This window comes from Candida theae (assembly GCF_024610275.1).
Source record: "Candida theae strain CBS 12239 chromosome Unknown scaffold80, whole genome shotgun sequence".
Lineage (NCBI taxonomy): Eukaryota > Fungi > Ascomycota > Pichiomycetes > Serinales > Debaryomycetaceae > Lodderomyces > Lodderomyces theae.
In genome coordinates, this window is record NW_026261459.1 from 16,463 (window position 1) to 29,290 (window position 12,828).

Consider the following 12,828-nt stretch of genomic DNA (forward strand, 5'->3'; position numbering starts at 1 on the left):
GCATCAAAGAGAATAATATCTCTAAGACAACCCAAATGGTTCTTTCTTCAATATCGAGATTGTCAACGGTACCTCTTCCTCGTCATCCTCTTGCAACTGCAGCAACTTGGCACTAAAATCTTCTTCTTCTTCTTCATATACATCTTCATTGTGTACATCATGTCCATCATGTCCATCCCTGTCATCGCTTCCCATTAAATCGTCATAAAACTCATTATCAAACTCACAACCAACACTTCCCTTTTTTCCAGTGTTTGACTCGCCCGCCATATCCTTTCCATTCCGTTCATTAATAATCTCTTGTCTCAACCTCTCTCTAGAAGCAACAGTACCCTGACACAATCCAGTCTCAATATGTTGCACCAACCACTGAGAGTTGTTTTCGAAAAACTGAAAGCATCCAGCACACCTGCCACTCAATTTATTACGTTCACTAGATTTGGTGCCTGGTGGATAAATAAAGTGTAATGCTTTGAGGTGGGTCTTGAATGTGTCACGACGGCTGAATCCACCGGTGGGATGACACTTGGTGCCCAGTACAATTGCACCTGCCATTGAGTGGTGCTGATGCTGATGTTGATGTTGCTCGAGTGAAGAAAAGGTGCTTTCACCATCACCATCGCCGTCTTTTTCCTGATAAAATGGACATTGAAATGCTTTTGCAGAGCTATGTTTCTTCAAATGCCGAGTTAAATAACCCTTGACTTTAAACTGAGAGCTACAATGTGGGCATTCAAATGTGTGGTCAACCCTGCCATCCTTACCGGTATAGCTTAATTTGCGAACGGTTGTGTTGATAGTTTTGGTGGTGGTGGAGACAATCACTGGCTCCGTCGTTGTTGTTGTTGATTTCCTCGTTGCGCCTTGCACTGCCAGTTCTTGCTCTTTACCTTGTTCCTCCTTCTCGTCACTAGGCTCAACTTTGACCTGTTTGCTCTTTTTCAGTTTGTGCTTCAACGATTTCTCGCGATGCGGCCTCTTCAACAAAGATTTCATTACAATATCAGTTGGTGAGACAGGAACATCCGAATCAAGACTGGATGATGCAATTGAAGGTGAAGCAACAGACATTCCCGATGAGGAAAGTTTTCTCTTCCTGGAAAGAACAGAGACTTCGTCCTTACTGTGACCAAATTTGGCATTGTCGGGAAGGCTAAAGCTATCCAATTCATTGCGAAGTAGACTTTGTTGTTGTAGACGGTATCGAGGTTGGAAGTTGCTAAAGTGCAAGTGGTTAAACCCACCAAAAGTATTTGGAGCTGGTGATTGAAATTGTGCTAGCGACAGTGATTGTGGCTCAGGTATTGAAATTGAGTGGGTGTACGCACGACTTGTTAATGTGTCTCTTTGTAGTATTGACGAATCGACGTCAAATGGATACACTTCAGAGACTTCTTCCTCATTGTCACTGCAATGATAGAAGTTTTGACCATCAAACAGATAACGCACGTCGTTTGAAGTGATGGCACTATTATCCTGAAGAGATGGGCGATGCAACCTAGTAAGAATCTCATCATCCAACGGACTGAGAAAACTTTCAGTTGATGAAACTGATGACGAAATTAAAGCATTCTCGATTGAGGCTGATACCAATCTCGCTGATTCTTTGCTGTTTGCACCATCTCTAAATGCTCTGCTAGATGCGGGTCTGTGATGTTCAAAATCGTCAAAGTATGGATATTCCCTAGCTGCATCATTGTCGTCAACACCATTGTAAGACTTGTTGACCATAGTTTGTAAATCATGCTGGAAGTACCGATTGTCGTACATGGGTCTAGGACCGAATTGAATGAATGTGTTTTTACCCACGTCGTTGCCGACTTCTTTCTCATTGCGTATATTGGAGTAAAATTCACCTTCTTTGTCATCGTTGTTTTTATTGCTACTTTGGGTGCTCTTGTTGGTATTGTTACTGTTGTCGTTGGTTGTGTGACGATGCAGATGGGCAACAAGAAAGTCATCAAACATCGGCAAGTCATTTACAGGTGAAGACTGGTCCACTTGATCTGACTTCGAACATCGTAAGCGCTGTTGCTGCTGTTGCTGTTGCTGTTGCTGTTGCTGTTGCTGTTGCTGTTGCTGTTGCTGTTGCTGTTGCTGTTGCTGTTGCTGTTGCTGTTCCTTTTGTTGTTGCTGACGATTCACTTCCAATTCTTGCTGCTGTTTTTGCTGCTGAAATAAAGGAGTGCTTTTCTCCTCCTTATATCCACTTTTTTCAAAACGAGATCCATGATGATGGAGATGAGTATGGCTGTGATATTTTGTTGGATGAACAAGATGTATATCGTTATCAACGGCAGAATCAAAGATTGTAATTTGATGATCTCCACCATCAAACATAAAATCCAAGTCATCAACAGCACAATTTATGGGGAAATTCAATCTCCCTGGTGAGTTCCTTGAATTAGTGGTGGTCTCAGATGAAGGAGAAGGCTGGGGGTGTGTTTGTTGTTTACTATTGCTAAGACTAGCAAGCTTTGTGATTGGTGGGAATAACTCTTGATATCTGCGAGTACCATAAATTAAACGATTGATGAATTTGTAAATATTGAATTGGATTGATAATAGTCTAGGTGAAGTGAATGGTTGATAGATCGACGGGGTGGTGGCGGTCGAGGTGGTGGTAGTGCTGGGGGTGGTGGTAGTAGTGTCCGTTGCAATAGTATAAACTTGTTTAGCTTTTATGCTAACTACCCCAAAGGGTAACGATTTTGTCAAATCTTCGTAATTTGAATCAAATAATAAGCCGAGTGATGTGACAAACATTTGAATTTGTTACTTTTGTTAGAGAATGTGTGAGTTAATGCAAACGGGGGCGGTAGTAGATCTAAACTATTGATAAGTCAAGTTTTCGATATAGTTGCATGAATGTGATGGAAGGACTCAAAGTGGCAAAGTTGCAATACAAAACAAGTGTTGTGAATACCAAACGGATCGTAAAAAGTAACAAAAGCAGTCGAGAAAATAGATTGAAAGCGGATCCGATGAATGTAGTGTCGTAGCAGTGCAAGTTATATGACTGCTTGTAAAGTACTCGAAGTGTTTTGAATTGCGGGGTGGTTAGTTTCTAGCTCGTGAAATTTTGGTCTATTGATTTTGTTGTTGTCTCTCTCGTGACCAAATGAACAGGAAAAAAAAAAGAAAAAAGAAAAAAAAAGAAAAATTAATAATTATTTGGTTTAAGTTGGGGGTGGAGTAGTGGGATTTCGTTGATTGTAGAACTATACTCCAACAGGTTTGTTGTTTTGTATGTCTTGGTATAATGTTGTCTCCACTGCTCAAGTAGCCAAGGCGAACAAAAGTTTGTAAAAAAGAAAAGACTCCAAAGATGAAAAAGTGTATAAGAATGGAAAAATGAAAATGAAAACTAAAATGAAATTGAAAATTTTCAAACAATAAATGAAAGGTTGGACTAAGTTCTATATATATCTGTTTACAGTTCGATTTATTATGTTATATACAAAGTTTGACATATTGTGAGTTGAAAATAAAAAGATTTGATATGATATAACATGAACCACAATTTTTTTCTTTCTCTTACTTTTTGTTTTGAGTTAAATTAATTTTGCAAATCAAAGATAGATAAATATGTATGATTGATTAAAAAAAAAAAAAAATAGATTAACTGTAATACAAAGAGAGTTAGAGGGTTACACAAAATATTATATATTTGATATTTATAAAAATAGAACAGAAAAAAGTAGGTGGAGTATGGGATTAAAGATAAATAATTAAGCGCCTGAATTTATTTTTATACAAGAGAGGACAAAGAAAAGAGAAGAAAAATAGAAACACAATATCAAATAAAAGGGAAAACCATGATTAATTCTGATAGACATATAGATAGCGCAACAATTAAAACGAGATTACAACAAGAGGGTTGCAACGGTGGAACAACAGCAACAATACGAAGAGTGAAGAGATTGATCTACGGGTGCGCAGGTTTTGGTTAAATAGATTGCTAGCTCAAAGCATCTCTTTATGGGACGAAGAATGACTCTGTGCCTGTATGCCTGTCTGTCTCTCTGTCTGTCTGTTTGTGTCAAAAAACACCCCGCTGATCTGTATCCACCTTCATCCGAAGGACAGCGCAACATGGACCAATACAGTAAAGGAATGCCTAAGGGTCAAAATGAAACTCCTCACTGTGCATGGTAAAAGCATACACATATATAGATATTGTACAGTGATTATTCCGACAAACAAACGTTTGAAAAACCAAATAGAAATAGATTCCCCGAATAATGCAGGAAGGACATTGTAGCAGTGCATCATCCACCCCTCACCTTCGAAAGAAATGAGGAAAAAGAAGGTAACTCTGGTGACTCTGTACGAGAGTGGAGTTTGTTGCATCTTTCATTGATGGTGACTGGCATTCACAAATTACGATAGAGTAAGCAGAAAGACAATCTAGTTCGTTGTACGATATTTCTTTCCCCCTTCCCCCTTCCTTCTTTCTCTCTCATCTTTTCAAGAGTAACATCTCTTTGTGATATTTCCTTTTTTTTTGACAGCTTGCATATCTTTATATTGTACGCAATTTCAAAGAGAGAGGAAAAACTTGAGGCAAACTTACATGGCCCTTTGTATTTTTTTTTTTTCTGTAACTCTCGCGAATTCATTTCATTGGAAATAGGACAATAAAACCGCGCGCCTTTACCTTCCATAAATAGATACAAAAGTAAATAAATGTTGACGAAATGCCGTACGAAATATGCACATGCACAGTCACACCCAAACACACATACCTAGTATTGTTTCTGTTGCATATAATAACAGTAGTTTATAGCGAAAAAAAAAAAAAAAGAAAAAAGAAAAACACTAACAATATTGAACGGCATTTTTTTTCTAGCCCACCACCACCACCACAGCTACAACAGCTACCACAATAACACTGACAACAATAGAAATAACAACATCGCACACCTTTATCACACCATCTTACACTTGTTTAGTTTCTGTGTTTTACTTCACAGTTCATCTACCTTCTCAGTAGCCACAAACAACACACACACACACATACTCCACACTATTCTTTCTGTGTTGGCGGAATCTCTCAAGCCTCGATAAAAAAGAAGTAAAATTGTTAAACGACAAGCGTCAGTGTTGATGTTGTTAATGGAAGAGAGAGAGAAGAAAAAAAAAAAGCAAACTTTTACTCTGTTGTATATCTTCCCGTCGGAACAAAGAAAGTAATAATTTAAGAAGTTTTACATCTCTTACACTTTCTTCTCCCATGTCCAAACTATTGTTTGTGCACTCAAGTCTACGTCTCTGTATCATTATCATTATATTGATTTCAATTCCTGACTCGTAACCATGAAGAAGTCAAATCGGAATTCTGACTTTTTGTCATGCTGTAAAATGTTTTTCTCTGTTCTCGTTGCTTATCTCTCTCTCTCTCTCTCTCTCGCCACTCAAAGTAACAAGCGGTGATTGTCTTTCTTATCTCTAATACTCCCCACAACAGAGGGAAACCAAAATACAAAACGAGATTGGTTTACTTCGCTGTCATTATCCTTTGATCTGGCTACTGATCAGTTTTGTCTTTGCTGAACCCGATAAACTCGCTTAGATTCTCCTTCATTCACCAATAAACTTTCTTAGTATCTTTTGTAATCGGTCTCTTTTCTTGCTCTTTTCAAGACCCTTGATATCTCTATCAACGCTAGAAGAAACTCAGCTTCAGTCTCACATGCTGTTTCCTTTTCTTTGATTTTCTACAACTTTCATTGGAATCGCGAACGTGAATGATCTGGGGCGATAAATTCACCTCTTTTACTATTTCTTGTAAGGAATTTGTTGCAAAAACAAAACAAAAATGAAATGTAAAATCACAGACGAACAAGTGGATACTTTTCTCACGGATTAACAAAATGGATAACATGCTTATTTTATGACCTTACCACATATAAATCTCTCACCTTTAACTTTTTCCATGAGTGTCTTTAACAAAAAAAAAAAGAAAAGCTTGGTAAAAAAAAGTAAATGATTCTGCCCAGGATCGAACTGGGGACGTTATGCGTGTTAAGCATATGCCATAACCAACTAGACCACAGAACCATTTTATAGAAAAGAATATGTCTAGAATTAACAAGTAACATAAAATCTTGAACGAATCCAAACCCGAAATAGACATGAGCCTAGATACTTAAGTCACTGAAAAGGACTACAGGGTGTCCAAAACACATGTATCTTCCAATTTTCTTAGATCTGATTTTGGTTGCTGGTTGTACTGTTGCTTTTTAACTTTCAAAATCCTTTTGTCATTTCAAAGAATCGAAGTTATAAATTCTAAGCTTGGTTCTTATCCTTTACCTTTATCCGTATGTACGGCATATGTACATTATTTCTCTGCATTGATGACATTTTCTTTAGAAACTGACTGGTTTCGTATGGTAGGTGTTAGAAACTTGTGTCGTTAGATATGCTACAGAAAAGACCAATCTTTTGCAAAGACTTCCCTACCGTAATTTTAACCAATTAAAGACCGTTGTGGGTGCTTCTCTATTGGAAGAGAGAGATCAACCACCAGCCGCTTCTATTATAGAGCACTCTACTCTGGTTTAAATCTACTCTGAAGTGGCTAGCGTGTTCAAAGAGAGCTCACGATTCCATTGAAATTCTATGAGACTGAATATTCATTACAGGATTTCAAGGGAAATCCATCATGAACGAGACAGAAAAGAGTACTTCGTCACGACTCGTCAGTCCCCGTGCTTTTACTTTGGAGAATAAATACAATGAAATACTCCATAGTGCAAATCATATTTGTATACATTATAACTTATTAAAACTCCGACATCGCATCAAACACCGTCAAACTCCCCTTCTTGAAACCGCATCCGTTAAGTAAAATTACTCATACAATAAAAAAGGCCCCAGCAACAACCAATGCAATTGCCACAACAGCAATTTGCCCAAGACCCGATCCTTGTTGTGGATCATCCTTGGGATCTCCTAGTCATTTAGCATCACCTTGTCTTGGAGGAAACCCATGCAAATCAGCACCACTAGCTGACTCACATTTACACCATTCTTCCTTTGGATATGAGCTCATGGCTGCGGCAACGTGGTTTCCACAACCTTTCCAGGTCCTACCTCCTGAGTGAAATACTATTAGTACTTATATTGAAATTCAAAGGATGAGCATTGAACATACCGCAAACTTGACAATTAGCCGACATGCACATCTTGGTTAAATCGTGTAAGAGTGGTGATTGGGATATGGACTCTGTGCAAGTGATGAAGAACCCTTTTAGTAATTAAGTTTTCAGGGATCAAGATTTTTTTTAGAGCGTAGTCATTCGTTTGTCACCAAAAGACTTTTCTGTTTTTTTTTTTTTATGTGCTGCTTATCCGAATCCTGACTGAATCATGCATATCTATGCTCGTCTAGAGGTAAGTACTCCGGAGATAATAGATGAATTCTATATTTTGTGCTAGGGACTCGGGAAGGATGTTAGATATTCTACACCTTTACACGCTCTCACAAGCAGTGCTATTGATGTTATCTTGGTTTCATCCTGAAAGATATACTCTGCTTGTCTGTGTCATCAGCGGAGTATTGCATATCCCCGCAGTTTCCACTTAAGTTCAGTGATCATTTTGAAGTCAACAGCTCTCCTCAGCAACGCTGTTAGCACTCTTCAAAGGCATTCCTGATATTCCCTTCACAATATTGAACTTTCTTACAGAGGTGGCAGCAATAAAATTCCATTCCACATACAGTTGAATTTCGGTAGACGTGTTTCGTTTACAAGCAAAATGGTCAAGTATAGTTTACATTTGGCAAAAGAAGCATGCACAAAGATAGACAATTGTACCGAATCAGCCAGGGTTGTGTAACTCACGGATTCTTCGGTAAAATTGCGAGGAGCATAGCCGTTTGCATCTTGCTTGTGGCTTTTTTTCTTTTTTTTTTATTTTATTTTGATTTGAGACATTGTTTCGTAAAACTGACAACATATTTATGGTTATGAACTGCAGCAAACGCGTTCTTTTTTCACACCCTTAATGAATGACTACAATTATGAAAGGATTTCCCGGGTCTTCCACTCCCCTGCATAGTTAACAGTGGACGCTGTGTAATGCTGATATTGATCGAACGCATCATCTGCGCATCCAAGGCATGATGCGAGCTTCCCCAAAAAAAAAAAAAGAACGCAATCCCAAACAAGGTATCATCGTTGTGCACGATGACGTCTCTTCCGATGGTTCCACAACAATGGCTCAAGAGAGGAGGTTGTTCTCAAACTAGCTCAATTTGGTGATGCCAAGTGAGTATCGGAATGTAATGAATTACAGAAAATACACAACATGTTTTTGCTAATAAAAGGCGCAAACCATAAAGAGAAGAAGGCTATAGTTTATAAAAATACACTAAGTGTACTAGTGGAGGTAAAGGAAGGTTTGAAGCGAAGTGAGGGTCTGTTTTCAAGACGAGAATGAAGTTGAAAAGACGGAATCAAATAGTCATTGGGTAAACAATTTGAATAGAGAAGCCAGTGATTACGTGGAATATGGGGCAGCTCCACAACCGTACAGACTATGCAAGATGTCACTATAGATAACCACACAGATGTCACACTGAGTTTTTGTTGGAATTTTTTTTTTGCGTTAAAATCAACAAAGCAGGTTTACGAGAGTTAGCTGATGATAGTAGTGTGTTTAGTGTATAGATGCACAATTTAAGGAACGAATTTTTTGTTTACCTTTTTTTTCTTTTTTTTTTGATATGTAAACAGTTACACAAAAGTGCCATAACAGTTCTATACGATTCTATGATTCTAGAAACATACAGAGATCACCTTATAGAGTGCCTGCGGTGCTTTTGTTGAATAAATATATCAAACACCGATTCTTTTATCTACCCTACCACCTTCTTGATCTAGATTATAAGATTACTTTGGTATAAAAGTTGTTCAAGATAACAAAAAAATAAAAATATAAACAAACATAGAAATTAAGGGTGCTTCTGTTTATTCGACTGTTCCTGTCTATAATTTTTTTATTTTTTTTTTTATTTTTTTTTTTATTTTTTTTATTTTTTTTATTTTTTTTATTTTTTTTTTTTTGTTTCTTCTCCAATTCGCGCCCGCGTTTCATTCATTTATTAATAGAATAGCACAATTAAGAGAGAGAGAGAGATATACCAACCATATTATTACAACGTAGAACTTACCAAAATAGGATGGCGTTGAAGGGGTTTGTGTATTTGAACAACAGTAACCAAGCGTTGTTAATTATTTGATGTTTTTGTTTTTAGTTCTTTTGCCCCTCTTTTTTTTTTAACATTTTTTTTTTTTAATTTTAACATTTTTTTTTAATTTTAAACAGCTAATCGAGCCTTCAACTGAAATTACTATCGACCTTCTTCTTCTTCTTCCTCTTCTTCTTTTTAAACTCACTTTCCCAGAAAATCTACATAAGCCTGATACACAAATTACAAGAATACGCATATATATAAGTATCCGTGAGATCACGCTCAGTTCCAAATCGTCCTATTTTTTTTTTCACCTATAACTTTTTTCTCAACTTCATACATTACATTTCAAAAGAATCTTTCAAGGGGTTGCTCAGCTACTCAACACTACCCAACACTAGTCTTTCGTTTTATATCTTTTTCATCACAGTCTATCGTTATTCTTAACTACAGTCACTCATTTATCAACATATAACCGTTCTTTTTTTTTTTTTTTTCTTTTTCAACAACCCACATCTTCCTATTTACTACACGTTTCATTTCACTTTTTCCACCTGCCACATTTCAACATGAGCTACAAAGTTGGCTTCTCACAAAAACTGCAACAAGACTTGCTCGATCAAGAACTTTCTGCTAAAGGTAATACTGCTCTTACTGCCACTGCCATTGAACACGAGAATACGGCTTTATTTCATGAACAACAACAGCAACAGCAACCAGACGATTACTCCAAGAGACGGAAGTTGCCAATAATTGTTGATGTTGCACTTGATGCTAACGGTAAACAATTGTACCAAATTCACGAGTCTTCCAAGTTGGTGCGAAAGGAGATGCCTCGTTCAACAAATTTCAATCTTCACAGCGAGTTGACTGCTGAGCAACTTTCATTTATCCAAAATGGGGGAGATTTTACAGATATCAGCACCAGTCCTTTGAAAGAAGGTACAAGCGGATCCAAGAGCTTTCATCAAGACGACTATTACACCCACAGTAGCAACGATCATGACGTATCATTCTTCAACGAAGGTAATGCCAGTGTGGACCTGGTAAGTAACACCCACACCAACCCTGACCTCTCACATACCAACAAGCTCAACCATGAAGGGTTTTCTCGTGTTGAAGATACAGATATCTGGTCCGAAGATGTTGAACAAGCTTTTGAAGAAGTTTTAACATTCATTCCCAAAAATGGCTTGAACAAGATCAAGATTGCTGGTCGATCTTGTGGAAGAAACGAGCTCATATCCGATTATATCTTCACCAAGACGGGTAAATTCAGAACAAGAAAACAAGTGTCTTCTCATATTCAAGTCATAAAGAATTTGAAACAAAACGACAAAATCATTGATTTGATCAATAATGGACCCAATGTTGCAAATGATCAAGATCAAGCTCAAATTTTAAAGAAATTTGAAACTGTGTTTTCCAAGATCAATATTAGTAAGTCGTTGGGTTTCAGTAACTCAATGAAGAGAAAGCTGAGTGGCAATGGTTGTGCCACCACGAGAGGACGCAGTGGGGGTGTGGCTTCTCAGATAGTCCCAATCCACTTACCTGCCACAAAGAGAAGAAGAAAAAGTCACACACTGTCATCATCAAGTACAGACTTGCCAGAATTGGAGATTGGCAACTTTAGCATGTCAATTACTGATTGCAATTCAGAACCCATTCTCTTGACTATCGAAAAGAATAGCTTCAACAAGTATGGTATTTTGAAGCATTTGAAATTGAATGATAATGCCAGTATATCCCATCGGTTCCCTGGAATGGCCGAATTTGAAAATTGTCCTCAAATACCAGTGTTGCACAATATGGCTCGAATTTACCTTCCTGATGAGTTTTCACCTAAGCTTTATGACGTTGGTTCTGGCTTTCACGCAAGCTACAACTTGAAATGCAAGAATCACGCACAATCATTATCCACATCGTCCCCAACAACAACAACAACAACAACCACAGCACCAGCACCAACATTGTTAACAACCAAGCTTAAATCAAAGCAGTTTAGTATATTCACATGCATCTATTCCTATGGTCAGCAAGTATCCAAATATAATCAGTCTGGTATCCATTTGAATGAAGAGTGTCAATTTTTAAGCAACTTTTGGAAACCGTTCACTCGGTTCGTGCTTATGGGTAAACTGGCTCAAGAGGTAGCTACGGCTTTAAGAGGGCTTTCAATCAAACAAGTTGTTTATGAATCTCACCATAGTAGTAGTTGTGGTAGTGACCACGACCAGGACGATTCCGCTTTTGTGAAAGACGAAGAGCTGTTTGTGGTGTTGAAATCCAGAGTTAAGTTGGTTTTACTTTGGGAGTTTCTGCAAGTTTACGACCCAGTGCAGGCAATAACGACAACTACAAAAATTATCTTACCTGGTGGTGTCAATAATGATCACTTGGTGACTGCGGATGAAAAGATCGTACCGCAGGTTGTCACGTATAATGTTGCGAATGATGAGTCATACCAATATCAGAACGTCGATGCCGTGGACTATGATATGGAATCAGCTGTCCAAACAGGCCCTTCAGCAATTTCAAATTTCAAGATCGGAAAAGCTACAACTAGTCCCAACACAACATCCATCTCAACATCTGGCTTAGATCATTGTGAAGGTGTAACAGCCGCCACTACGGTCACTACTGCAGCACAATCTCGTTCAAAAGGGCTCCCTTCACTACATGGTGAGTTTGGACCAGAGCCACAAAATGTACGCCAGTTCTTTGTCGGCGATGCATATCTGCAACAGCAACAACTACTACAACAGCAACAACATGTCTTTGACACAGAGGCTACACTCTCGAACCAGAGCCATCCATTTCACCATGTATCACAACAACAGTCATCTTTCTCATACCTGCATATTCATCCAGATTACGAGATCCAAATGCAGCCTCAGATTCCTGTCCACTACCACCATGTTCACCCACACTCGGGATACAAGCTACATCAATCGGCTCACATGGATCTTATGATGGTTCCAACAGGCTCTGTGCATTTGGAACCAGTTTCCAATTTTCAGGAGTATCAGTATGCGAACCAAGGGTTTACACAAGGGTATACCAGTGACTATTGATATATACTTTCAATTCAAGGGAGTTTTCTCCAAAGCTGCAATTTATCAACTGAGTTGTTCTCTTTATTTTTTGTTTTTTATTTTTTTTAGTTTCATTATTTTTAGTATTGTATTTAGTATCATTGTATTAGATTATGTATAATCGAAGAGCATCGTCGAATATGTCTATGATAGATGACGGGAGAGTGCTATTGGAGTTATCCTCTGCAAAACTTCAATCCTCTGTATGCAGCTTTGTGCGACATTAGACCGAGGACGAGGTTAAAAAAAAAACGATGCGATTAATTAAAGAAATCCATTTGTGACTCTGAAAATTAACAAAAGCAACAGCAACAAGACTTGAATCTACTGTCTACCTACTTTATCTACATCTTTCTACACACACACACACACACACACACACACACACACACACACACACACATACACACACAGACACACACGGACAATTTCTACATAGCAGCTACACCAGAAACCCTTTTTTAGCATCTCTTGAAAAGCATGTCATATTACGACATCGATGATATTCTAGCTGACGCTGAGAAA

At 38.0% G+C, this 12,828-nt stretch overlaps 2 protein-coding genes across 2 annotated transcripts; one reads left to right on the forward strand and one right to left on the reverse strand. All coding sequences in view use genetic code 12, as the record gives it.

The window, feature by feature from the left end:
* Positions 1-21: 21 nt before the first annotated feature.
* KGF57_004088 (STP3) lies at positions 22-2,766 on the reverse strand (the record flags this gene model as incomplete). The annotated part of the gene is made up of 1 exon (XM_051753574.1): positions 22-2,766. One exon carries the CDS (start codon positions 2,764-2,766, stop codon positions 22-24), a length of 2,745 nt encoding a protein of 914 aa, XP_051607424.1.
* A 7,008-nt stretch (positions 2,767-9,774) lies between these two features.
* TEC1 (transcription factor TEC1) lies at positions 9,775-12,282 on the forward strand (the record flags this gene model as incomplete). Its single annotated transcript, XM_051753575.1, has 1 exon — positions 9,775-12,282. The coding sequence occupies one exon, from the start codon at positions 9,775-9,777 to the stop codon at positions 12,280-12,282; it is 2,508 nt and encodes an 835-aa protein (XP_051607425.1).
* Between the last annotated feature and the right edge of the window lie 546 nt (positions 12,283-12,828).